The sequence below is a fragment of the Rhinolophus ferrumequinum genome, chromosome 23, assembly GCF_004115265.2.
Source record: "Rhinolophus ferrumequinum isolate MPI-CBG mRhiFer1 chromosome 23, mRhiFer1_v1.p, whole genome shotgun sequence".
In the NCBI taxonomy this organism is placed as follows: domain Eukaryota; kingdom Metazoa; phylum Chordata; class Mammalia; order Chiroptera; family Rhinolophidae; genus Rhinolophus; species Rhinolophus ferrumequinum.
Genome location: NC_046306.1, coordinates 8,826,160 through 8,854,089, shown reverse-complemented (window position 1 = coordinate 8,854,089; position 27,930 = coordinate 8,826,160). Strand labels below are relative to the sequence as shown.

The following is a 27,930-nucleotide window of genomic DNA, read 5'->3' as shown; positions in this document are numbered from 1 at the left end:
GTTGGGGTGCACAATGATTCTAAGAGGTCGTGCTGACCAGGCAGCTGCGACTGAGTGAAGAGGGTGGTGGTGGACTCCGTGGTCAGGATAGGAGGGGAGCTGGCATGTTGGGGAGGAAAGATTGCACGGGAGAGGTAAAGACTTTCACTCCGAGCCATGCATGCTCCCCGCCCCCCATTCTGTCCCCCTCCCCCCCAGCTAAGGGTGGGTAGACCAGGCAGGAGGCTCGTCGCAGGCACTGGGGGTGTGCGTGGGGGACTCGTTGAGGGGGGCGGGAGGAAAGGATGAGTTCCAGGGATGGGAGAAGCTCGGTTCTTGCTGGGGGCGGGGTGCAGGGAGATGCCATTAGCGGCAAAAGCTCCGGTGGCCAGGCTGGCTGGTGGCCTCCGCGGGCTCTCGGGGCGGGGAACGGGGGTCGGGCTGCAGGAGGAGGCGCCTGGCCCCCGGAGCAGAGCCGGGTAGCGGTCCGCGCGGAGCGGGCGGTCCGTCAGCCCCGGAGTGTGCAAAGGAGCGTGTGTGGTTGGAGGGCTGGCAAGCTAAACAACAATGCGCCCCCGGGGCCGGCTCGGCGGGAGCCGCGCGGACCGAGGGTCGGGAGCAGGGCCGGATCGCGGGGCCGCGCGCGGCTTACCTTGACTCGGCCTCGAGGCGCGCACGGGGCCGGCGTGCTCGGGGGCCGGGCGGCGGCGGCGGCGGCGGGCGGATGGCGGCGGCACGGCGGCGAGGGCGCGCCCGGGGCCTCGTCGCGCTCTGGCTCGGTGGCCTCGTCGGGCTCCGGCTCGCGCCGCGGCCGCGGCTGCTGCCGGGGGGCGCGGCGGGCGCAGCAGAGCGGCGGGCGGCGGCGGCGGCGCGAGCGGCTCCCTCCAGTCCCCGCGCGGGCGGCGGCGGCGGCAGCAGCGTCGTCGAGCGGTGCAGACAAAGGAGGGGCGGAGGGACGAGATGGAGGGTGTGGGAGAGGCCGCTTCACCGGCGCGGGCAGGCGGGCGGCGGTGGCCGCGCTCCTCTCGCTCCTCAGTTGCGGGGACCGAGAGAGGGAGCTGTGTCTGAGGAGACGCCAAAATCCCCCTTAGCGCTGCCCGCGGGAGGGGGAGGGGGCACAAGATGGCGGCGGCCGAGGGGCGGGAGTTCAGCTCATGGATCCCGGCGGGCGGCGGAGGGGAGACCGGGCCGGCGGAGGCGGCGGCGGCAACGGGCGGGGGAGGGGGCTGATCCCGCGTCTCCCCTCAGCAGACAATACAAGCGCCTCGGAGCGAGTCCCCGAACCTGCCCTAGCCAAAATGGCGGCCGAGAAAGAGCGGAAGTGACGTAAGTACCTCATTAGCATAAGAGGACTCATTGTCCAGCGAAGTGGGGGGGCAGTGAGGGACAGTACCCTTTCCCCACATGTCCCCCAGGCACAACTCTCTCGCTCTCCTGTGCTTGCACCTAACTTTTCCTGAGGGAGGGTGGCACCGGCACCCCTACCCCTGCCTAAGGGAAATTATATAATCCCCAGTGAGGGGGAACTCTCGCGAGAACCAGGACAATTTGCCATTGACCCACTAGGAGGCGCCGCGGATAATGGCCGCAGTGCGCTTCCAGGGCCCGTGTGCACGGTGGGTGCCTTCCTCTGCCCGCAGCGCCGGCGGCGGAGGCACAAGCAGAGGGCCGCAGCACGCCCTGCACTCAGTCAGGTGGCCGTGCTGGGGATCCCTGCGCGGGCCCAGCTGGGCCTGGACTACATCTGGCGGGAGGGGGCGTGCGGGCAGCCCTGCGGCTCCACGTGCTGCACGGCGCGGGCTCTCACGGGCTGGGCAGCAGCGGCCGGCAGGGATACCTGGCAGGTTGTGCCGACGCCTCCAGCCTTAAATGAGGTGTGAGGGCCTCATGCTTCACACACCGACTTGAGATGAGCCACTACCCCAGGGATGCCTGACCCATTCCTGGTAGGGTGGGCTGTTCAGTGGGCAGGGTCTGTGTTTTACAGAAGGCAGGCTGCTGCCCTGAGACTTGACGTTCTTCCAAGGCCGTGATGGGCTCTTCTCTTTGGCCTGAAGAAAACAAATGGGATCCCTAACGCCTTGAGGCCACTGGGCTGGTGAAGCCTAAGGATGAGAAATGATGTTTCCAATGGACCTACCCCACAATCCTTAAAAAACACACTTTGACTACAGTCCTAGGGACACTTTTAGTGCTCCCACAATCTGACAGCGTAAGACAGCATCTAGGCAGTTTGCCTTTGTAAATGTAGGCCAACCCCAACCAACACGTTGCGGTAACAAACCCACCTTTAAGAGCAGAATGCATCTAAGAGTGTATCATTGACTAAACATACTGAAAGTAAATGCCAAGTGTGAAGGATTAACCAAGCCTGTTTCCTTAAGATGTGCTCTGTAAATACACTTATCTTTGCTGTTTCTCTAAATTTCAAGTTAACATAGTTTCAAACTATACTTAACACCCCTAAAGAATCTTAATTGAAAAATAGTACAAATTATGGTTACATGTATCTCAATGCCTACGCCTTCAGTTGGCAGGTTTAACAAGCTGTTTCATCCAACAAACACAATATTCCATTAATTTTTGAAACTGTGATAAAATAATATCCTTAAAAGCCAAATCAGTATTCCAAAGGAAAACAAAAGCTGAAAAAAACTGTAAAAGAAAAGGGGGGGAGGGGCAAAGCATCTGATTTAGGGACAAAGATGAAGACTCTAAATTCCATGTTGCAGAAGACAGGCAAAAGCTAATGTGAAATAAGCAAAATAATTTTATCTTAGATTTCATACAGTGATAATACAAATACAAAGAGAGAACATCTGGATTTCATCCTTGGCCTCATTTACAAACTAAAAAGGGATGCTGGATTCACATGTAAATGATTTTACAGTGTTTAAGTCACCACATTTACTACAAAAATGAATCTAAATAGTTCAATATTCTTTTCTAAATAACTTCCAAATGGTGAAAGTCTTCAATGCTCAAATACTTTCTTTACTGTAAATTCCAATAGTGATAGCGTTGTTTTGTAAGAATAAGAACCAAAAAGATTAAAAAGGCAAAAGGTATCTACTCGAGTGAGGTCTGAGAAAGCAATAGGCCCAGTGGGTTCTCTGAGGTATTTAATAGTTACTTCATCTCTGCTACACCTACTTGACAGTAAAAACTGAACTTCGGGTTTACATGAAAAAGAAGAGATTCTAAACACTTAAAAAAAAGAGAAAAAAGATTATATTACTATTATGTTCACTTAAAACTAATTTTACATTGAACAGTGATGAATTTTCTAGTCAATAATGAGAGAAGTCGCTTCCCCAAAGAAGGTGAGTACCTGGTGGGCTGCCACCCAGCTCAGTGTAAACGGGAAATAAATAATAGTAGAGGCTTTTATTGGAATGTGTCCTGTGGATTCAACAATGGAACATGTAATGTTCAAAATGACACCAAAGGTTTTATACTCTGGTATTCATTTCTGGTAGGATCTGTTAGAAATGCAAATGGAAAAATCAGACTTTAAATTTCTTGACTTTAGCAGCCAAATTAAGCCAGAAAAGTGTAGTAATTAGGAATACTGTCCATTAAATATGCTTATTAAATAACTTAAGAGATGCTTCTTCCTTTTACTTGCAAAGGAAAGTCAACTTGATCTTAGGCTTATTTGCTCACAGTATGTATTACCCAAAAATTTAAAAGATACTGCATGATGCAAAAACTATGCTAGTTAGAAACAGATCTTTTTTGAAATACCTACTTGAGACAAGGCAAACAGAATATTTGCGCTGGCTTTATTGAACAACTTAACCTGCATTTTAACTGTCAGAACACTTCTGAACAGAGAGGAACTATAGAGAATTTTTGTCTTATTAGTAAAGATGTTGAGGGTCCTGAAATAATATGAAAAGAAATATTTTGAGAACAAAATCTTTGCATAGTTTGTAAGATGTTTTAAAATTACTCGAGCCACTAAAGTTTATGCTTTAATACCATCAATATTTTCCCTTACTGATAGAAGTTATTGCTCAGAAGAAAAAAAAGCAGCTGTGCTATCAACTGCTGTCAAGTTATTTCTAATTCACAATATGTATTTTAAAGACTTGCTTTGACAGATGAATAGCTTCGGCAATTCAACAGCTACAAAGAACCAAATTGTAAAATTATGCTCTAAATGTACTGTTTTATCTGTTTAAGAAATTTGAGGTTCATTTTTAAAGAAAGGGCAGAGATGTGTATTTCTTTTTCAGTTCATACAGAAAGTCATATAATATTTCATGAATATAATTAGCATTCCTATTCTGACATCTGCTAAGGTACAAAGAGCTATGAATCCAGTTTTTATAAAGAATATTTCAAAATCTTCCTCCCGTAATAAATTCTGCATTCACATACTCTACGAAAGCAATGTTTTATGCAAAAACCCCATATACATTTATTTATAGGTCTTAATACAGCAAAATGTAAATGAAAATTGAGAACACTGCTCATTTTTCTAATTTGACATATAAAATGGAGTTTCTTTAGAAAAAAGATTTGCGTGAAATTTACCTTACCTTATGATTTTGCTCTAAGAGTACATATTATAAAACTCAGCAACCAGGCAGGCTTCCTTTATGTTTAAATTGAAATGAACATAATATAAATGCATAACTTTCTTTTATGTAGTAGCAAAGAGAGTCAATAATCCTTTCAGGAAAGAGACTATTTCATTTCCTCCCAACTTGGATTCACCATAAACACGATCCACAAATGATATTGGAACCTAGTTAAAAAAATAATACATTAAGTCAGTCTTCAAAAATATTAGAAAGAAAGCATAGCAGGCATGCAAAAATTACTAATACAGCAGAAATAAGATTAGTCCTACAGTAGCAAGTCCTTCAATTAAGTTCAGAATTAGGGGACTCTTATAGCAACTGTGTGCACCTCCAAGTCTTCAAACATGCATTTTATTACCTAAAACTAGACCATATGAACCAAGTCGACAACTGTTTGAGGAGTATTGATCCTGCAGATTAAGTTAGTTTACCCAAGTTTCAGACTGCATTTCAAGGAAAAATTATACTCCAAAAGTAAAATGTCCTTTCACTTAATTTTTTTCATTAGTCCATCAAATTAAGCTGTCACTGTTTTAGTATTAAGTTAAAAATCTTATAATTTCCACAAGAGAAGTGGCATTCTAGTCAGCTATTTCTTGCTCTGCATAAGAGTATTAGTGTTAAACGAGGAGAATCTGCCCGAAGTTCACTAGCTAGCTGTAAATATTACAGACCCTGCCCCCGCAATGCCTGTCTTTTTCATTTACTCATAGGAAATGGGCAATGGGTGTCATCATCCATTTTAAAGTAGGGTGGCTGTTGTCTATGGCAAGAGGAAAAGCAACAAATCAACTCATCCCAGAATGCTAAGTGAAAAAAGGGCAAGGATGGAGAAGGTACCAGTAACTTTTAAATTTTTAAAAGGGAATGCTGCCTTCCATTACTGTTTTAAATCTTGTAGGTCAAATGTATTAATTTGAAAGGGATGTGATTGTTCACTCTTTAGTGTATGGACAAATTCTAAACAACTGGAAGCCCTCCAAATTTATTTAGTAGTTCTGAAAGTTAAACATTTTATCATACAAAGACTAAACCTCATTATTTCTTTATGAGGAATACAACACACTAATTACCATCAATTGCATACCTCCCCAATAGAATAATTCAACTGTCTTGCCCGAACAATCATCTCCATCTGGAAGACGTAGCCTTTAGAAACACATTTTTCTATTAATTTCTGTAGAACTTCTTTTCGGTATAACCTGTACAAAATCAAAATATATATGAACACCTGCGTCAATACACCTGCCTACATGTATCCTGACCTTTCAAAAAGTTCACTGATATTTCTAAAACCTAAAATTTTCAGTAGCCATTTGGATATAGAAAAGTTCTCATAGTAGATATGATACATTTGTCCTGAACCAGAAAGGTCATGAACTATTTTGTAAATAATTTAGAATAATTTTGAAAATGTGTTTAGCATCTTTTAGAGAATTATTTTCCTACCATACTATCAGAAATAAAAATATGGAAAACTGAATCATTTGAAGCAGAACCACTCATTGAGTTTTTAAATTTTCTTAAAATTTACTTTTAAAGTTGAAAGAAGAGAAACTGTTTCAAATATTGGAATAATAGAGGTGATAGGTGAAGAGCAACAATATAAACTAGATGACAAGAATCTAGTAATCAACAAGTGTTTCCTCCTAAATATTTACGGTGAGTTTCTATTTCCTAAGGTCTACTAAATAAATTCCTGGGATAAACGAAGTCTCCCCATGATGAGCCTGGTTAAGCTAGGTTAAGACAGGAAACTGGCACCACGAGATTGAGGCCATCATGGTAGGACACAGATATCAGCCATTGAGGTCCCAGTTAGATACTTATAATGGACAAATGTGCAGCCTAACTTTAGACAGACTGCAGGCCAAACACAGAGCCCATTTTCAGTCACTGAAGTGAAACGAAACACAAATACAACAGCGACAACAAAAAGCCCCCCCAAAATCAGTCTCAGTCAGTAAGAAGGCAGCAGTCTCCTCCCGCCTCCCTTTTAGAGCAAGTTAGGAGAGGCATTTTGGGTTAACTGTTCTCTCTGGAGTTAAGTTCACCTGGATCTACAATGCCCGAGGATTTTACCTGGAACCCACATTTCCTCCCCCCCCTTTGCCCCCCCCGCCGGCTTCCTCTAAGGCCACCTTGCCTTTTGGCTTTTCAAGCTTTTAAGTGAATATAAGACAACAGAAAGCACATTCCTTAGAGAACCTGAGAAGGACTAGTGTGTGCATTCTTTTGCCCACACAAGTTCTTTAAGAATTCAGAAGAACCAGTTTAGAATATATCTGAAGTGACAGGAGTCTGATGGCGGCTGTGAGGCACCCTGGCCATTCCTCTCCGCGCTGTGTTTTCTCCACAGCACAATCCCCACATGATGCTGCATGTATTTTATGTAGTCGTAAGTCTCTTGTCATTAGAATGTGTAAACTCCATGAGGACAGGGACTTTATTGTTCAATGCTTGGCACTCAGTAAGTATTTGTTGGATTTAAAACGAATCACCCTTTAGCTTTTCTGAAAGCATCTGCAGAGCTTCCAATAGGTGAAAGGGCCCTTTGATGAAGTAACTAGGTGACCCAGGCCTAAAAGCAAGGCCCCCAGCTCCCCAATCCATGAAGCCACCCTGTGTTTTCATTCACTCATCAGACCTGTGGCTGCGAAGCCCATACTGGCCATTCCCTCTGTAGACACGTTGTGTTAGGATTCTCTGCATTGTTGCTACATGGCAATCAGTGATCTTATCAGATAACATTTTATTCCTTTGCTTTGAACTGCGGAACTAAAGGGATGTGTTTATGGGCCCCAATCTGTCTTTTATACACCAAATTCTGCTTTCTAATAAGTTTACATTTTAATTCTAGAGAGGCTTCATTTTCATTATTTGACCTCTAATTTGTGATGGTTCCTCTCTTTCATTTTTTGTTGTTCTTGGCTCATAAGTACTTTCATTTTACTAAGTAAGGACATTAAAAAAAAAATATTCTCTCTTCACCTCTGTCTTGCCATCTCTGAACTGATATTTAACAGACTTGCAGCTGTACTACAAATACTACCGTGTTTCCCCGAAAATAAGACCTAGCCGGACAATCAGCTCTAATGCGTCTTTTGGAGCAAAAATTAGTATAAGACCCGGTCTTATGTTATATCATATCATATCATACCCAGTCTTATAGTAAAATAAGACCGGATCTTATATTAATTTTTGCTCCAAAAGACGCATTAGAGCTGATTGTCCGGCTAGGTCTTATTTTCGGGGAAACACGGTAGTTACCTTCAACAGCCAGCTCCTAATTGGTGTGTGTCAATTCTAACGAAGGACTGAAGAATCAACATTAGTGGAAAAAGCAAATATCAACTAATATAAATTATTAATGCATAGGGTTTGGGCCTTAAAAATAGATGAACGAACATAGTTTCAGAGATAAAAAGAATTTGGCAGTCTTTAGTCATTTGGCATGGTCATGTAAAACAGTTCATGTACTATAGCAAGTCTCACATTAAACAAGAATAACAAAAATTAAGAAACCTCAGAAACCTAGCAGGAGGCTTTGTGCCAATTAAACAAGAATTTTGTTTTTTTTAACATAAAAAACATATAGAGACCAAGGTAACCGAAAAAAATTCTACGTAAATATTAAAGATTTTCAACTTTTCTGTAGAGACAATGCTATAAATATTCATAGAAAGTGCAGAGAATTCCTGGAAGCAGTGCTGTTCTTTGGAGCACGTGACCAGTGAAGCCTCCTGCAGGATGAGCAGGGACTGGGCACCGTGGGCCAGGGGCCTCCATCCCCAGGGGCTGATCATTAGACGTTAACCTAAGCCCTGCCCTCCACGGTGCTCTGTAAAAAGCACAATTATTTTGCTTAAGATGATGCTTACGGCTTCCTCAGCAGCTTCTAAAGAACTTCAGTCTGCCTCTTTTTTTGTTCCAGAACAAAAAATGGGGTAGAAATGAAAAGCATTTCTTTAAAATAAGCCATTGTAAAGCCAAGAAATTTAGGCAAGAAGTTATAAATAGTAGAAAATATAAAATTACACGTTTTCACTGTACCTGAAGCTTCCTGTTAAATCAGATGCTCCCGGTCTCAGCAAAATCTGAGTTACAAAATTGGCCCCACGGCTGTCAAATACAACAATCAGATTTTCTTTATAAATACCATTTCTAAACAAGAGAAACACATCCAAGAGCAGAGTACTAAAAATGCTACACTAATTTCATAAATAAATGCAACACTATTTCACAAAAATGTTCATTCTGTAGAACAAGGAAATTTTTAGTCAGTGAAAGGAGATCTGACATTTCTGATTTTTCAGAAAATAGGGAGTTTTATTCATTGAATATGACATTCTGTCAAACTTTAGCTATGAATGATAACAGATTTTTTTACTGGTGTATTTGCCAATAGCCATCGTTTTGGAATTCAGAACATCAGTCAGCCAGCAAAAGAGATCAGAGATTTGGAGTTTCCTTTTCAGATTCTAATAAGCACAACGGGATAGGAGTTTCAACTAGGTAATAGGTCAGTCCACATAAAAATGGCACCTTTTATTTCTTAAAGAAGGTGTGCAAGTGGGAGAGGGTTTTTGGTTTTTGGCAATCTCTGGAAATTGACCAAATATTCATTCCGAGACTTACCCTGTTTCCCCGAAAATAAGACCTAGCTGGACAATCAGCTCTAATGCTCCTTTTGGAGCAAAAATTAATATATGACTGGATCTTATGTTACATACTGGGTATGTTGTATTATACCCAGTATTATATTAATTATATTATATATTATACTATACTATATTATATAAGACTGGGTTTTATATTAATGTTTGCTCCAAAAGACGCATTAGAGCTGATTGTCCGGCTAGCTCTTATTTTCGGGGGAACACGGTAGTCAGCTTGGGCTACACTATATAACGAAATACCAGGTGAGCTGGCTGAAACAACAGATATTGATTTCTCACAGTTCTGGAGACTGGGAAGTCCAAGATCAAGGTGTTGCTGACTTGGTTCCTGGTGCTAGCTCTCTTCCTGGCTTACAGGTAGATGCCTTCTTGCTGTGTGTTCACATAGCGGGCGGGGGGAGGCAGGAAGCCCAGCTCTCTGGTCTTCTACAAAGAGTACTAATCCCACCATGAGGACCCCACATTCAGGACCTCATCTAAACATCATTACCTCCCAAAGGCCCCGCCTCCAAACACCAACACTTTCAGGGTAATGGCTATCAAAAATGGATAATGGCTAACAAAAACATTTCTCCCCTCAATTTGCTTAATAGCTACAAAAAATCCTAGGACATAGTTTACCCCTCCAAATGCATTTAATGAAAGGAATGTGAGTGTTTTGGTATGTATTTGTACATCTAGTTAAGGTATTTTTAAAGTGGGGTCTTTAAACATGCAGCGAGAGTCAGACTTAGGTTCAAATATGTGGTTCTGGACCACATAAATAAGACCTTGAGCAAGTGGTAACAATCTTTCTCAGGAGTTTATACTCTAAGTCAGTACAGACATTAATAGCTAATGACAGACACAACTGATGAGCCAACTGAAAGTTGTAAATTGTCTCTGACTGGGGCTCCCTCATTTTAAATAATAGCTGTCGTGACCAAATTGAGAGGCCTCAGAGATCACTGTTGGTCTCAACCTTGACTGCAGTACAGAATCAGCTGGGAAGCCTGTGAAAAATACTCATGCTTCTTGTCCCACCTCTGGGATCAAATGGTCTGCACTGTGTGTTGCGCAAGAAAGGGACGATGAATAGGGAGCAGTTGTGTATAATTTTCTCCCTACATGATTCCAAAGTTCAGCAGGATTGAAAACCAGTTTTATTCAACCCCTTCATTTCTCTGAAGACTGAGACTCTTAACATGTTTTAAATGATTTGCCCAAGGTTCACAGTTAAAGAGGTAAAACTGAGATTAACTTAACAAAATCTTCAAAAGAAACACAATGAGAAAAATACTAATGGTGAAAAATTCTTTGCGGGTCTTTGCATCAAGAGGTGGACTCTATTTCCCCACCCCTTTCGTTAGGGCTTGCTTTGACCAAGAATTAACGCTGTGTTAGCCCCAGAGCTTAGGACTCAAGAGGTCTTGCTGCTACAGCCTTGGTACTCTTGGACGCTGCCCTTGGGACACACGTAAAGCTGGTCTAGCTTTCCAGAAGGTGAGAGGCCACATGCAGAACTGAGATGTCCCAGCCAACAACCAATACCAACTGCTGGACGAATGAATGAGGAGGCCCCACTGGACCTTCTAGCACAGTTGACCCTCCAGCTAAAGGAAGCTGGAGGGTACAGCTTCCGAATGGGCCCAGGTGCAGTTGGCAGAAACACCAGCTAATCCACAAAGTTGTGAGAAATAATAAATCATTGTTTTAAGTTCCTCAGTTTTGGGAGGGTTGTTACACAGAAATAGGAAACTGAAACAGGTTTTGTTTCCATTTTACGATGACGAATGTAAAGCTTAAAAAAGGTGAAACATGCAAGGTGATACAGGTAATTAAATGACACAACCAAGATTTTACCCCAGTTCTGACTCCAAAGCCTCACCACTTTATGCTGCTTAGTGCAAGTTGAAATCATGAAATGTCTTATTTACTGAAAATGATAGAAAATTATATATATACACACACACACACACACACACATATATGGGAACAAACTACCTATGTAGTTCAAAAATATAGATGAATAGTTCACTTAAAATCAAAGCTGAGAGCCTCTAGTAGAATAAACTTGTCCTGAATTACACCATTTCTAACAAAGGTTCAAGGTATATGCTGATTTTTCCTTAGTGAAAATAGCTAAAATAAAATTAATCACAGGAAACATTGTGGGTAGAAGCTATCTGGAAATATTTATTTGAAATTACACTCTGACCCACAAATCCCAAGGTAGCATGGTAATTTAACCCAAACATACCTCTTATAAACATATTTCTAGTAGTTACACTAAAAAATAGAGAAATGGCACATATGTACCTGATTAATTTTCTTTTCAAATCCCAGCCATATACACCTCCATTTCCTTTGTAGCGAGTTCCAGAGACAATGTCAAAATTACCCTCCTTTTGCTTCCTGTAGAATAAATTAGCTGTCAATTAGAAAAAGCTATTATTGAGCATTCAATAGTTATTTTCATGAGCTACTCATATACAAACAGAACTTTTAAGACTTGCATAGAAAAAACAATGCCAAGAAAATAGATTAACTATACTACTGAGGGAGCTTGCAAAGTAAGGTTTGCAAACCTGATTCTTTTTTTCCTTTATTAATATTTAAAACTACAAAACAGTACATGTGAAACCATCCTAAAATGTAGTAATAAAATTATAAATTTCCCCAACACCCCGCCATTCTGTTCTCAGCTCCCTTAAGCAAACAATGCTAAAACAGCCTGCTAACTCTCCAGACCTTCCTCTTTCTTTACAGAAAGATAAAGATACACACCCCCACTAGGGTTTTGGGTTGCTTTACATAATTGGAATCCAAAGTAGTTCATTTTGCAACTTGATGTCAGTTAACAGTACACATAATGGAATCATCAACATCCCTACAAGTCAACAGAGAATGTTCCCATTCTTTTTAATAGCTGCAAAAATACTCCATAGAATACTGAACCCATATACTCCTACGCTGGTTTCCATAGTGGGACCCACTCAACAACACACCACAGTGAACAGCTGCAACATTCTTATAAACGGTGTGGAGACTACCCAAAGCAGAACATAATGGAATTGCTAAAATACAGCTTTATGAGTGTTTTTAATTCTAATAGATCTCACCATAAATTACTTTCCAAAAAAAAGCTGTAGCAACTCACTTCCTCTACCAATATTTAAGTGTGTCTGTTTTCTACCATCTTATTGGTAGTGGGTGTATTACTCTGTAAGTTTTTAACTTTGATGAACTAATGGGTAATAAAATAGTAACACACAATTATTTTAATTTGCATTTCCTTGACTACGCCCCAGGGTGACTATCTTAAGTTTAGAGCCATTTGGATTTCTTTTACATGTGGCCTGTTTGTATCTTTCACCCATTTTCTACTCCACTGGTTCTACTTTCTTATCAGGTCAAAGGGGCTTTTGTGTGTTGGAGACATAAGCGGAGACAGTATCTCTGAGGTGACTTTATGCAGAGATCAAAGGATGAGAAGTTGGCCACTAAGGAGCAGGAAAAGAGCATTGCAGGCAAAGAGAACATAGCACTGTGTGAGCAGATGGAAGGAGTATGCCTGCAGCAGAGAGTGCAAAGCAGGGAGGTACAAGGTAAGTTCAGAAAGGGAGGCAGGGTCTGGGGGGCAAGGACAGCAGTGTTAATGGAACTCCCTGAAGGATCGAAATAGGGGAGTGACATAATCTGACTTTGCTTTTATATAGTTTATATTTAGAACAGTTCCCAAATTATGATTCTGAGAGGTTTTGCGGTCTCTTGGGTTTTCTAGGAAGATAACATCACTTGCAAATAAATATAATTTTGTGCCCTTTACCACTATTTATATTAAATTCTTGTCTTACAACGTTACTTAAAATCTCCATGTTTCATGGTAGCTGATATGCCTATCTTATCACTTATTGGAAGTGATTCCACCTTCACCATGTAATAAGATGTTTGTATTAGGACTGGGCCATCTTTATCATGTTTCAGTGGTTTCCTTCTATTTCTAAAGTTTTTATTAGAAATGGCTAGTGAATTTTATCAAATAGCTTTTAGCATCTACAGACTTAATCACACTGCTGTCTTTGTTATGTGATAAATGAATTATGTTGACAGATTCCTGAAGATGAACCACTCTGGCATTCCTGTAATAAAGCCTATTTGTTTATGGGGTTTATCCTTATGATGCAGGCATCTTTTTCTGTAGTCTGGAAGAATCTAGATAACAAAGGAATTATCTGTTGACCAGTTCCTTAGGGCTCCTAAAATACATCATTTAGTTATATATGTATATATTCATCAGTCTCAAATCTATACGTTGGTTTTATTTTTGATAGCAAACAAAATAGCATGTTCATTTTTAATTAATGAAGAATGAAAAATGAAAATAGGTTCAAAATTAATATAAAATAAATGATTTGAATCATTTTTTCAAATATTAGAATTACCTACCTAATGAATTCAGGAATAAATTTTGGCTGAAATTTAGAAAGAATAAACAGTAAGTCAGTAAAATAAGCTAAGACTATTATAAAACAGTTAATAAAGAAATATACCACTTACATGGTGTGAGAGATCAGCATCCATAATAACTATGTAGTTTCCTGAGGCATGTTTCATTCCATGAATATATGCAGTTCCTAAAAATGAATATTTTTATTGCCACTAAAGAAAATCACCAGAAATGCTTACATATCCAATTGAAGAGAAGAAATTGTTAAGCACTCAGCATACCCTAGTCCTCTAAAGGTGATCCTGAACTATAATGAAATACTGTTTATTCTCAATCAGAAACATCTCTCAATCCCATTCGTCATCTCCAATTTCACCTTAGTCCTAGACACCATCTTTTGATACTTAGAACCCTCCCTAACAAGATTTCCTGCTTCTGCTCTTCCCATCACTCCTGGCCCATTTTCATAAAAGTTTTGCTGTGAGTGTCTTTTACACTGTAGGAAGCCGGGGTACTAGAGCACTGCTCTGGTATTTGGGGCCAGTTAGCAATTACTCAGCCATCTTTCATGCCCAAAGTTCCTCAGGGACCTGGTAAGGAACGTGACTGGTCAGGAGCAGGATTTGGGGATTCCTGCATTTTCTAGCCCCAAACCACCACAGTAGCTTATTGGCAGGGCTGTCCTCTTCTAACTTCTTTTGTTCAGAAGTGTCTATTAGAGCTTTTTGGATATACAACTGACCAGTTAGTAATTCTTGGTTGCTTTCATGGCAGTGTCCAGATTATTTCAATCCCAAAGAATGTTCTGGATTCAGATGCAGAACATTTGATGATGCCAGGGAACTGATGGTCTTCAGGACAGCAAATAGTGACTTTTAAGAACTGTGCTTTCTCTATGCTCCCTCCAATTTTTCAGTGAAATTATACCAATTCTTAACATAAGCAACTGCGACTAACAACAGAAATAAAGGCATTCTGATTTTCACCTCAGAACAACTGAGTTCATCTGAGATTTTCTATTAACTCTCTATGTTTAAAAGCTGGAAAAGCTTTGTCTTTTTTAAAAAATAAAGAGTAACTTTTTAAAACATAACTTAAAGAACTTGTTCAAAGGTTTCCAGCTAAGGTAGTGTTCTGGTCCAAGACGTTTGCCCTCAGATCCCTACCCCGTTCCATACTGCAGGAACCTATTCCCCATGTTCTCTTGTCCTCCGGCTTCCAAACAGCTTCGGGAGGCCGAGGGGGAAGAGTCTGAGGAGAGAGGAGGGGAAAGTCTAAGTGTCCTCCTCTCTTCCTCTGCCTCCCAGCATTGGCTGCAGATCCTCCATGGCTCCAGCTCCCTCCAGGTAATCCCCAACTCCATCATTCTAACCCCCTCTGGGCAGCCTGAGTTCCTGGACCCCGAAAGCAGCGTCTCCCACTGTTGCTCCTTGTTGGGGTGGTAGGAACCTCTAGCTACTGCTAATCTCCGAGCGGCCTCACTGTTCCCTTTGGCTCCTCAGCAATTCCTTCACCTGTGTAACCAGATTCTCTGTATTAAATTCCCTATATTGAAAGACTTCCAGTGGTTTCTGTTTTCCCAAGTGGGCCTTGACTGATATAGGCAACTCAAGTCAAGTCATTTAAATGTCATTAAGATCATTAAAAACCATCACAGGAGGTTACTGTATTTTGGCCCCGTTCCAAACTAGGAAAATACACACTGGATAGTCTTACCAAGGCCAGGAACAGGTATAAGGGACAAGAGCTTCTGCTTACCTAGTCCCAACTTTTTCTCCCGTGGTCTTAGAAGCTGTAAGAGTAAGAAACAACACTTTTGACACAAAGAGTAAAAAATCTGACTATTAAAAATTATTTTTATTCATGTAAGTGCTACTCATTTTAACAGAAATAACTGCATTTCTTAGACCTTAGAGCAGAGTACACCGAACATTTTTTGCCAAAGTAAAAAAAGAACGCTTAGTAACAAATCAAATAATTTAAGTTTTTAAGTAAAAAGCAGTATTCTTTCACCAACCTCACAATAAAAGCCAAATTTTAAACTTTTTTTTTTTGGTGCTATGCGGAAAACAATATGTAAACAATATCACTTATTCTACTATACCTTCTTGGAATATCTGGTAGCTAGATTTGTTTTCTCACTTCCCTTTGTGATTTTAAATGTTGGTATCACTCTTCCTCCATCAACTTATCTCGACTTTATGCTTGGATGACCGCATCTCATTTTCTACGGGCCCAATGACAAGGTGGTTAACTTCTTTCCCTTTCCTTACAGTTTCTTAATTATTTCGTTGACTTTTTTTTGCTTTATATATAAACCTTGACTTAGTTGCTTTTCTTTTTTTCTGAAAACTTCTGAGAAAGTAGAAAGCCAAGTTTTGGACTCTGTTCTAAGTTTCTGAGGAACAAGGCTCAAGTGGATGCACTACTAAGGATATCTTGTCCCCTTCTGCATTTGCCAGGGTATAAGCAGGCTGCCTCAGACTGCACATCTCTAAACAAAGCATATTCAGTTCAAGTGACCCAGGATAATTTTTTGATATGCATGCTGATCTAGGTCTTGGGGAGGAACAAAGATAGATAAAACACATTCCTGCCCAGTGAGCTCTTAGATCGAGAGTAAGACATTCGATTAATCATCTATACTAATTAAAATTCACTGAACAAAACCAAACAAGATGTCAGGTTTTATTTGATTTTGTGATAGTTACAAAATACTGATCCCATCTGACATCTGCCCTGAAAAAGCCAATCTTTTAAAGTTCTTCTTAGATTTTCTATAACCCTATGTTTCAGCTGCAACGTTCAGCTGAAATCTTTCTTTTTTTCAAATAAAAGTTAATTCTGTTATTTATAACTTGCAGAATGTTCCAAAGTTTATGGAGCAGTTGAAAGAATGAGGTTCTTTGGTTACAAAAGATCTCCAAGATATAACTGAAAAGTAACAATGGTACAGGAAGGTTGCATTTCTGTTTAAAAACAAACACCACCAGCACATTTAACTAGTTCTACAGATTAGACGCATACACATATATGCACAGAAAGGTCTGAGGTAACACACCAAACTGCTGACCGGGTCTTACCCTGCGGAAGAGACAGAAGAGACGGGGATGCAGATCAGGAAATGCTCATCTAAAGCAACTTCAGTTTAATTGGTAATGTTTACATTTTACACCAAGAATGTACTTGTTTAGGTCTTACTTAATGAAAAGTTCACCTGGTTTCCTTCAGTGTGTTTAACCTTCAGACCCCTAATTTCACCACCCGCCTGTTTGGCCTCCTCACTCTGAAGCCACCCTGTTAATTTGCTGTGTGATCTGGGCAGTGAGGGACTCAACGGAGCTCAACTCATTGCGCTGCCATGAGAACAGCAGGGAATTCACAGGAAGGGAGTGCAAGGCTGCTGGGCACAGGCTCTGAAGTGCGCGCACCACAACACAACTGCTTATGAACGAACTGCTTTGTGTGACACTATAATTTGTTTGATAAAAAACTTCTTTTGTAAAAATTTTTATCACAGATAACCTTGATAACACTGCAGAAAAACTGTATCAATTTGGACTAGGATCAACAGTATTTGAGTGAACCCATACTCTCAAAAACAATGGGTTGAAAAGAAGAATAAATCTGCAGCTAAGAAAGTCTAATTGTACTCTCTTGTTTTGCAATTCTTTATCAGTGAGGCTCATATTTTTTCACTTTTAGCCACTTGTAGTTCTTGTTTCACAAATTATCTGATGGTGTTGATCTTTTTGTTAGAGATATTTTGGTATTTGGGGATAAACAGAATATTTTAATCCTACATTTATATTTGATGATTTAAAAGCAATGAACATGTTACTATACAGATGTAAATGTGAACAAAACTATCTCCATCTTTTTGTCCTTTCCTGCTGTGACCTTTGACCCACCTCAGTCTTTAGTAAGCACACCAAAGCCACCTAAACCATAAATACTTTTGTAAATAACGGCAAGGATGACAACCAAAATGAGTATGAAACTGACAGTGTCAACCACCAGAAGGTATGGCCTCTGGCGCTATTGCATTCTTTGTCCCTTTGTCTCTTTTCAATACTTAGTACCTGAGTTATACTGGCAAAGAATAATTTGCGCAAATCTGCTGGGCCAGTCTGTCCAAGCAGTCTGTCCAAGCATTGGGGGACAAAACAAACCGCAAACCAAACACAATACAAGCATTCAACACAGAAAGCTGTAAGCCCTCGACAATCTTAATCTCCTTGCCCTGTAACCACTGTTAACAGCTCAGAATCTGTGCCTCCAAGTTTCCTATGCACCCACCTCTGCCATTTATTAGTTAGCTGTGTGACCTTGGGAGGTGAATTAATCCTCGTCTCAGTTTCCGCAACTACAGAGAGTTTCAATACTTATTTTTCTCTGTCTTTCCTGTCAACTAGACATACATGTCACTTAAAAGCAAGTTAAGTGCCATCCCTGGCAAGGCCCGACATTGAAAAAAAAAATTCTAGTTTAAATGATTTAAAGGTCATAAAATAATGAACGAACAGGAAATTTTCCTGGTACTACAGGGAAATCATGAAAGTAAATGCTATTTTTCTTATAATTTTGAATTTTATTGGGTTGACGGGGAAAAAATGGAACCCACGACAGCATGTTGTTTTAGAATCTGAAAAGGTAAATTCAGTCGGCATTCCTACTGAATCAATCAATTACACCTCTGCTGAACTTCTATGACAAAAGTATTAAAAAGTTAGCTTGATGTTCCCGAATTAAAAGGCAGCACATAATTCTAGAGAATTCTATACACAATATATGTGAATCAATGGCCGTGACCCAGAAATTCTAAAAGAGAAACTGGGGAACTGTTGGCCAAAGATATGAACCTGGCATCATTGGCAGTCATGGGAGAAGGCTGAAAATCTGTCCACTTTGTGTCTCCTTCTGTACTTCTACACAGCAGGAGGCAGGCAGAGCGGTTTGGAGGTGTGAGCACTCCTGTGAGATGCTCACCTGTGAGACAGAAAGAATCTCTAACACAGGACAGACTGACCACGTGTACGAGAACACGTTTCCCTTAATTAAACTCTTTTCACCAACCAATAGCTATCGCTTCCAACTAAATAGAAATCATTTCATTATTTAGATTAATCAAGAATATCTGGACCCAGTGACATATTTTTATGATGCTGCCATTTCTTGAAATGCAAATGCCAATAAAGGTTCTCCAAGAGACTTCTTTATATTCATGCCAACGGTTCTCTATTGGGAGGAGGGGACAATTTTGGGATATCCAGAGACATTTTTGGTTGCCATACTGGGAAGAGGGTAGCTACAGGCATCTAGTGGCTACAGTCCAGGGATGATGCTAACCATCCTATAACATACAGGACAGTCCCCCCAGCAAAGAATTACTGGGTCCCAAATGTCAATAGTGCCAAGACTGAGCAACTGGTGTATTACAAAATCCAATGCCTAGAATGTGTTTTCTAATTAAATCTGCACATTTAGCCAAAGTAATGCTCACTAGAATGCTCAAACATTTTAAAATCCAAGTCAGTGACCAAAAATAAAGATTATGAAGCCATTATAAAATGAACTCTCCATCTGCCTAAGTTACTCCCACAGATGAACAGGCTTCAAGGTACAGTGGGAAAATCTAAAGTTTAAGACTCAGAGTCAATCTACCCCCACAAGGCTGTTCTACAGGTGAAAAAAAATGTCAAGTACTCTAAAAAAACACTCATGTTTCACATAAAAAGTCACCTTTCTCAGCTATAAGATTTTAGCTGCAGGCAGTGTTCTCTACTGAAAGTATGAGAATATCTAGAGAAAGGGAGCAAGGGACACATTACGAATTGCAACCTAGTCCTATAATATTCCTTGTCGATTCAATATCATGCTTTAATTTTTGCCCTTCAAGAAAATTTATCATCTGTAGAATCAGTCATAAAAAGTGTTCATCCAGACTTACTATTTTGCTATAAAATTACTACTGATCCAATATATCAAAAAGATGTAAAACCTCAAGCACGATGAAAATGCCTCTAAATCCCTGGTGTGTAAGTTGCCCTTTATCTTTTCAGTTTCACAAACAGACTGAATTTAAGCACTGTTCATCTCTCATTTTTCCCCTATAAAACACAACTGGCAACACAGAACAATGTTCACATGACTTACAATTTTATCCGACCCATAGATCTTCTCCAGCTGTTCAGCAACATCCCTTGTTCCATCTGGGCTTCCGTCATCTATGATGATAATTTCATAGTTGATTCCACTAAAAAAAAAATAAATAATATGTATTGTTTGGAGACAGTATTCTTGAATTAAAAAATAATTTTTAAATTACTAATTCTTCACCAGTAGTGGAAATTTATTGCCATAGTAATCACTAAAGAAAACTTCAATTATCAAATTAAATGTCAGATATTCAGTACTTCTTCACCTCCAAACTCAGCACGTTCCTGGAAAATGCTATTATAGAGTCCTGAGATGTTAAAAAAATTCTCACACAGAAAGCATACTCTCCAGCTTAAAAAAAATCAGTGATTTTACACACGCACACACAATAGGACATATGAAATTTTATTTACTTTGGAAATGGAATTGTGGAACCGTAATATCAAATCTTAGTTATAATTTCAGAAGTATATTTAAAAGATAACTCATACCAATTGACTACCTGAGTGATTCTTCTTTTTAATTTAATCCCAAATAGATATAAAGAACATAATCAGGAATAAATCTGATTTAATTTTACCCTTAAGAAAACCCACTTTAGAATGGTGACATAAATCTTTTACACCATTTCAAATAGTTGTACCCACACTATCAAATAAAAAGAAACTGCACAGAATTACAAAAGATTTCAAAATTAACACCTTTCTGCTGCTCTCCATTATCTTCACGTGATGGTTTCAACTCTAGAAATAAGCCAACGCAAAAGCTGGATATACATGTGATCACTGTCATGTCTGCCCCCACTTCCCCTTAAAAGACATTCTTTTTGTTAACTTTATTGGGAAACTTAAGGGAAAGAAAATGAGGCCAGCCAAACCCTCACCACACAACATTCTGTTTCTTCTTGGTCCTACTTTAAGAAACATGCAAAGAAATCAACCAGAAAACATTCCACTGTTAAAGGCTTAAGAAAGCAAACCCCAGCAAACTTGCCAGAAAGCTAGACTCAACCTATCCTCTAGAGTAGATACACTTTAGCTTCCCACGGTGCCTTCAATTTGGGCACGTGCTTTACAAGCCAAAACATGTAAGATGTTGTTTCTAGCTGATGTGCTGAAAGAGATAAACTTCATAAGCAAAAGGAGTCATTCATATGCAAAATTACTGCCCTTTTCCATTTCAAAGCACCCACAGAGCTCTAAGGTGAGGTAGCTTAAAGGAATCAAGCTGAGCTGACATTAGGTAATTTGACTGCATCTAAAAAGAAGTTGTTTCCTTCATTAAATTTCATTTTGATTTAAAAAAAAATCCACTCAGGGCTGGCAGCCAGTGTGAGTGGCTGGCAGTCGGCAAGAGCTGCCGTGCGCGGCCAACCGATGACCAGCAACTGACTGCCTCAGCCGGGGGGAACAAGGCTCATCATACCTGCAGGAGCCAGGAAGCTGTGTCCTACACAACTAGACTGAGAAACAACGGCTTGAGCTGGAGTGGGGGGGGGGGCGGCAGAAGAAGGGGGGGGAATCCACTCAGAAACGATTAAAAGATAAACTGCACTACATAAAATATTTTAAAATAGAGCAAAAAGTATGGTAGAATCAGAAGACAGATGGGAACAAGATCAGCTACGTGACAATTTCTCTAAATGGGGAAGAGCTAGTAGAAATCAAAAAAAGAACTAAAACTAAAAACGAGGAAAAGAGCTAAAAAAATTTTGAAGAGCTATGTATGAGAAGATACTTATCTCAGTCAAAGGAATAGAATCAAAATAGCAATGTTTTTCACCAATTAGCATTTCCAACAATGTTAAGTTTAATAACCCCCAGGTTCACTGGCCAGTAGCAGAACAGGGACTCTAGTGTCTGAAGAACGCTGGAGTCCTACACGGGTACCGTCTTTTTTGAGAGCAATTTGGAAATAACTAGCAATTTTAAGCACATCTCTGACGATCCAGCAATATCACCATCAAGACTTTATCCTCCACATACTAGCAAAAGTATGACTGTTGCAACATCGACCTAATAAAACAGCACTATGTGTCAAATACTTTTCCAAGAGCTGGAAAATGTGGCGTGAACAAAGTTCCCCGCTCTCATTTGTAAAGCAAAAGTCAAAAAAACAAAACAAAAAACTCTGGAAATAATCTGTGTTCGTTGACATGATCCGGTTAGATAAATTACAACAGCTACAGTACATAATTTCCAAAATAATTTGCTAAGTTTGTATGTGCTGATACAGGAAGACCTTCTCTACAACACAGTCTCAGCAACGTAACCATAGAATAGAAAAAGTTACTGTGTACTGATTCCAGCATTTTCTGAAGTTAAAAAAAAAAATTGTATCCACACTTTCAAATTCAAACTCTAAGCCCCCAGGTACTAACGACCACAACAAACATCCAGCAGTGATCAGAGAAGTTGCTCTTCTGCTCTCTCTAGAAAGGCTGTCCAGCCCCACAGCAGCTTCCTAACCCCGACACCAAACCTGACGCTTACATAAGCACTCGGCACGGGGGCGGCAGTGAGCGTGCTCGCTTGGACGCCCCGCCGCAGATCCTGACCACCTAGAGGGAGGAGTGAGGTCAGGCTTCCAGCCTCGCCCCCAGTAAGAGTGGCCATCCCATCCCGTGAGAAAAAGGCGGCGGGAAGCGGGGGGCTGGGGGCGACCGAGTCGTGTATCATTAAGATAAAGGAGCGTCTCACAAAAAGCAAGGCCAGGAAGGAGAACCCGAGACACGGAGAGAAGCCGACAACTATCCGCCTCTGCTTCCCTCGCAGGGCGGCCTCCTCCCCAAGGCTTCCCTCTCCAGACGAAGAGAGGCCGGGCAGGACTGCCTCGCGCAGCCAACTGCCGACAGCCAGGCCCGGGAAGCCAGCTCATCTCATTCCTCGGGGAGGGCGCCCGGGCACGGTACCTCTCGGAGAAGCTTTTCACCAGCAGCCACACGATGAGCGGTAGGTTCTCGCGCTCGTTGTAGGTGGGCAGAAGCACCGAATACTTGTCCTGTCGCGGGGCGCGCCCACCCGGCTCCCGCCGAGACCTCGGAGGGGTACGACTCGCTTCCTTGGAGGCCATGGCGGAACTGCGCGAGCCGCCGGAAGCGGAATGACGGCGACAGGGCGCGCGAAGTAAGGGGTCGGACCGTACCAAATTCGGGAAGAGGAGAATGGCCTGTGTGGTTGAGAGCTAGTTCTCCTGAGGCCCTTTGCATGGCTCCATTGGAAATATTTAGGCCTTATGCATGTTTCAAGTTGAATCTTAAGGTTACTTCAGGAAACACATATCTACCTATCCCCTTTTCCAAAGCTCCATAAAGTTCTTTAGTGTATTCCAGTCGCTAGGAGACGGGAAACCGGAAGCGGAAATGCCTTGAACGACACCTTCCGGAAGAGGCCGCCATGGCTGCCCGGGAGGAGGTACTCGCCTTGCAGGCTGAAGTTGCCCAGCGTGAGGAGGAGCTGAGTGCCCTGAAGCAGCGGCTGGCGGCGGCTCTTTTGGCGGAGCAGGAGCCGGAACGGCTGGTTCCGCTGTCGCCCCTGCCGCCGAAGACGTCCCTGTCCCGAGATGAGATTCTGCGCTACAGCCGGCAGCTGGTGCTGCCTGAGCTGGGCGTGCACGGACAGCTGCGCCTGGCGACCGCGTCCGTGTTAATCGTGGGCTGCGGTGGGCTCGGCTGCCCACTGGCGCAGTACCTGGCGGCGGCCGGCGTCGGCCGCCTTGGTCTTGTGGACTACGACGTAGTAGAAATGAGCAATCTGGCGCGCCAAGTGCTGCATGGCGAGGCACTGGCCGGCCAGGCCAAGGTCTATTCGGCTGCCGCCTCGCTGCGTCGTCTCAACTCGGCCGTGGAGTGCGTGCCCTACGCCCAAGCGCTCACGCCAGCCACTGCGCTAGACCTAGTACGCCACTACGACGTGGTGGCTGATTGCTCTGACAACGTGCCCACTCGCTACCTGGTTAACGACGCCTGTGTGCTGGCCGGTCGCCCTCTCGTGTCGGCCAGCGCGCTGCGCCTGGAAGGCCAAATTACGGTCTACCACTATGACGGCGGGCCGTGCTATCGCTGCGTGTTCCCCCAGCCACCGCCAGCGGAGACGGTGACCAATTGCGCGGATGGCGGGGTGCTTGGTGTTGTAACTGGGGTCGTGGGCTGCCTGCAGGCGCTGGAAGTGTTGAAGATCGCTGCAGGTCTGGGCCCCTCTTACAGTGGCAGCTTGTTGCTCTTTGATGCCTTCAGAGGACGCTTCCGCTGTATTCAGCTGCGGAGCCGCAGGCCAGACTGTGCAGCTTGTGGGGAGCGGCCCACTGTGACTGACCTGCAGGACTATGAAGCCTTCTGTGGCTCCTCGGCCACCGATAAGTGCCTCTCCCTGCAGTTGCTGAGCCCGGAGGAGCGGATTTCTGTCACGGACTATAAGCGACTTCTGGATTCTGGGTCACCCCACCTGTTGCTGGACGTCAGGCCTCAGGTGGAAGTGGACATCTGTCGTTTACCGCATGCCCTACACATCCCTTTGAAACATTTGGAGCAGAGGGATGCAGGTAGCCTGAAACTCTTAGGAGAAGCAATCCAGAAAGGGAAGCAAAGCACGCAGGACGGAGTAGTTCTCCCCATTTATGTGATTTGCAAACTGGGCAATGACTCCCAGAAAGCCGTGAAGATCCTGCAGTCCGTGACAGCGGTCCAAGAGTTAGACTCTCTCACAGTTCAGGATGTTGTGGGGGGCCTCATGGCGTGGGCTGCCAAAATCGATGGAACTTTTCCTCAGTACTGAGACGGCTGGTACACACAGTCTAACCAGGGAAAGATGTGGATTGCCGTATCTCCTTAAACATAATTAATTTGTATTTTTTTTCAGTAATGTACAGAAAAGACTGGGATTCTGTAACATCTGTGAATACACGGACTGCTTTTTATAAGAGGCTTCTTAATGGTGATTTATTGGATGGAGGGTGTCTTGAACATGTGAGATATAATGTGACAGGATTTTGTGTTTTAAACTGCAGGTCATTTGCCTGCCCTGCTTTTTTTTCCACCTCCCCCGATCAAAAAGCTCTCTATCCGTTTTAGGCCTGGAATTAAGTTGTAAACTTTATACCGTCTTGATCACAGATGAGATACACTTACGATCATTTGTTTACTAACACCTTCTTTGGGTCTTATTTCTACAAATGATAGAATATATTCCGCAGAAATAAGTGTTTAAAATGTAAATTGTTCTGATTATCTAGGAAGTGACCATTCTGTTAAATATTTTGAATGAATATCAAAATGAAATGTTTACAGGTTAGCAAGATAAAGGAAATCACTTTTGTAGTCTGTCAGTTTCTCTTATAAATTGCTGATTTTTTTCTCACAGTTAGCTTTTTCAGGCTACATTATGCTGTACACATGGAACATTTTCTAAACTGTACACTGTGCTTTGACTTGCTTTAGAATCTTCATGTCCAAGTCCACAGCTTCTGTCCCCCTCCCCCCCGCTTTTTTTGCTTATTCAATCTGTTCTCTTTATTTTTGACTTTACTGTATGGCTAGGACCCCAAATGCAATATTGAATTAAAATGAACTAGTGAACATTCTTAGCCTCCTTCTCGATCTCAGGTGGAAGACTTTGACTGTTTGACTAGTATTGCTTGTTGCTGCTTTACTGTGGATAAACACCATTTGTCAGATTAAAGAGATTTCCTTCTGTTTATAGTTTGCTAAGAGTTTTCATTGAATTCATCAAATGCTTTCTTTGTATTAAATAACGTGCTTAATTTTTTTCTCTTCTGTTCATGTAGTGAATTACATTGATTTTTTTTGTTTTTTATCGTGGAAAAAAAGCAGCCACCCAACAATTTCCAAGTGTGCACAGTACAATATTGTCGACCATCTGCACATGCTGTGCTGCAGATCCCAGAATCCCCCCAGCCTGTGTGACTGAAACGACACCCACCGAACATTTGCCTTTTCTAGTTTGATTTAATCTGTTTTATTCCAGTATTTTATAACAATGAAAAAATGTAGGTGTTCTTATGTTTCTCAACTAACATTTTTCATGAAATGGTATGTAGTCTGCACAATTTCCAATGTATACAACCAAATGAAAAGTAGAAATTTGGTATGTGAGTATGCATCAGTGGCAGATTGAAGAGGAAATGCCATGTCAAAGGGAGGCCACTACTCTCCAACTGATTGTTGCATGCAGGCTTGTAATCATCAGAAATCACAGATGTAAATGAAATCTTTGTATCTCGGGCTACAAGTTTTTAAAGAAGCTTAAAAGCATTGTGGGCCAGACAAAATCCTCAGATTCAGATTCACCAGTTTGCAAGCTCTGGTATGGACTTTCGTTTTATTATGAATAGATGGTATTAACACATTCAAAGTTAGCATAGTCATCACTCTTTTTTTATTGGGGAAGGGGAACAGGACTTTATTGGGGAACAGTGTGTACTTCCAGGACTTTCTTCCAAGTCAAGTTGTTGCCCTTTCAGTCTTAATTGTGGAGGGCGCAGCTCAGTTCCAGGTCCAGTTGCCATTGCTAGTTGCAGGGGGCACTGCCCACCATCCCTTGCGGGACTTGAGGAGTTGAACTGGGAACCTTGTGGTTGAGAGCCCACTGGCCCATGTGGGAATCGAACCGGCAGCCTTCGGAGTTAGGAGCACGGAGCTCTAACCATCTGAGCCATCACGACGGCCCCAGTCATCACTTTTTGACTGTGAAACATTGTTAACTCATTTTTTTGAATAAGTATAGGCCTTTTTCTGTTATAAAGATAGTGCAGGTTTCTTATAACTGCTCCGCCCAGGGAGTTGTGGAAATAAATGACTGAGACCTGGAGAGGCGAACAAAGATGGCTGGCCTGTCTTATTCCCAGGACCAAAGCTGGTTCTGATACATATATCAGGAAACAATCAAGTGCACAGACAGGAACTATTTCTTATCGTAAGGACTAATACCTTAAAGTTAGGCAGTTTGGCAGTTTTGGTAATTCCTGCAAAACTGGTTGTCATTGGCGACAGACCCAAGGCTGTACTTGCAGAAACGAAGCCCAAAAACCATGCACGGAACTGGCCTGTGTTGTGTTGCCCTGTCTAGTACTAGAGGAAACGGCCAGCAGAGCCTCGCCAATCTCCCTTGGCCTGGCCCCACTGCTCTCCCAGAAAGCCCAACACTTCATCCACAGCCCGGGGGCAGGAAGCAGCGTCCCTTTATATTGTTCTTTTCTGAGTCCCTCTTAGGAGGGTGTGTCTTGTAGGGAGAGCCTAGTCACTTGCCTACATTCTAGCTGCAAGAGCAGCTGCAAATTTGAGTTCTGACTGCTACAAAAGGGAGGCAAAACTCATAGTCTGAGATTTTATCCAATTAGTGAAAGAATTTTCAAAAGATGGGCTGTCAGGATCAAGAATGTGACCGGTATCTACCAAGGGACCCAGATCCTTTTATTTTTTGAAAGCCTTTTTTTTCTCTGGGGATTGTGGCTAGGTTGTTTACATGTAGATGGGATTTGAACTTGGTCATTTTTTCCCTTTTCATTTAACAAATGATAAGGGCCTTAAGTGTACCAGTTACCATTCTAAGTTCTCAGATAAAGATGAATGAGAGCTTTCCTGTTGTCATGGAGTTTACGATTAAATCAAGTAAATTAATGATAAGTGCCTTTATAAAAAAAATCAAACAATGTTTTGGCATGGGGAAGGAGGAGCTATTGTGGATACGTTAATTAGGGGAAACCTCTTCGGAGAAGGGTTGAAAAACCCAAAACCTGGATGGAGAGGAGCCAGTTCAATCTGGGAGAACATCCCACACTGGGAGAAAAAGAAGTGGAAAGATCCAGAGGCATATAAACTGGGAATGACCAAGAGGTAAGTTGCTGGGTTGTGAACAATTGGGGAAAGTAGAACAAGGTAAGGTTTGAGAGAGAGACAGAATATATCATGCAGGTTATAGACCATAATAGGAATTTGGTGTTTATTCCAAGAAAAATAACAGCTAACATTTATTGAGCACTTACTATGTGATGTGGATTTGAACCCAAAAGGTCTGGAAGAAGAGCCAGTGCCCTAAGCACTATGCTGACTCTCATTGAAAACTTTGTAGTAGTTTTA

The 27,930-nt window shown here is 42.0% G+C and overlaps 3 protein-coding genes across 4 annotated transcripts in view; 1 reads left to right on the top strand and 2 right to left on the bottom strand.

Annotated features, from left to right (window-relative positions):
• ADNP (activity dependent neuroprotector homeobox) overlaps positions 1-793 on the bottom strand; it is a 31,594-nt gene extending 30,801 nt beyond the window's left edge. Inside the window, exon 1 of one of the 2 annotated variants that reach the window (XM_033094708.1) lies at positions 632-793. The gene's annotated coding sequence lies outside the window, so the exon portion shown is untranslated. The remainder of the gene's footprint in view (positions 1-631) is intronic. The other variant, XM_033094709.1, reaches the window with a different exon arrangement.
• A 3,592-nt stretch (positions 794-4,385) lies between these two features.
• On the bottom strand, positions 4,386-22,947 carry DPM1 (dolichyl-phosphate mannosyltransferase subunit 1, catalytic). The gene is made up of 9 exons (XM_033094714.1): positions 22,750-22,947; positions 19,836-19,935; positions 15,438-15,471; positions 13,790-13,866; positions 13,679-13,704; positions 11,549-11,644; positions 8,625-8,693; positions 5,659-5,773; positions 4,386-4,735 (listed from the first exon to the last, which is right to left on the bottom strand). Exons 1-9 carry the CDS (start codon positions 22,908-22,910, stop codon positions 4,631-4,633), a joined length of 783 nt encoding a protein of 260 aa, XP_032950605.1. The 5' UTR covers positions 22,911-22,947; the 3' UTR covers positions 4,386-4,630.
• A 133-nt stretch (positions 22,948-23,080) lies between these two features.
• On the top strand, positions 23,081-24,865 carry MOCS3 (molybdenum cofactor synthesis 3). The gene has a single exon (XM_033094712.1). The coding sequence runs from the start codon at positions 23,234-23,236 to the stop codon at positions 24,608-24,610; it is 1,377 nt and encodes a 458-aa protein (XP_032950603.1). The 5' UTR covers positions 23,081-23,233; the 3' UTR covers positions 24,611-24,865.
• Positions 24,866-27,930: the final 3,065 nt, after the last annotated feature.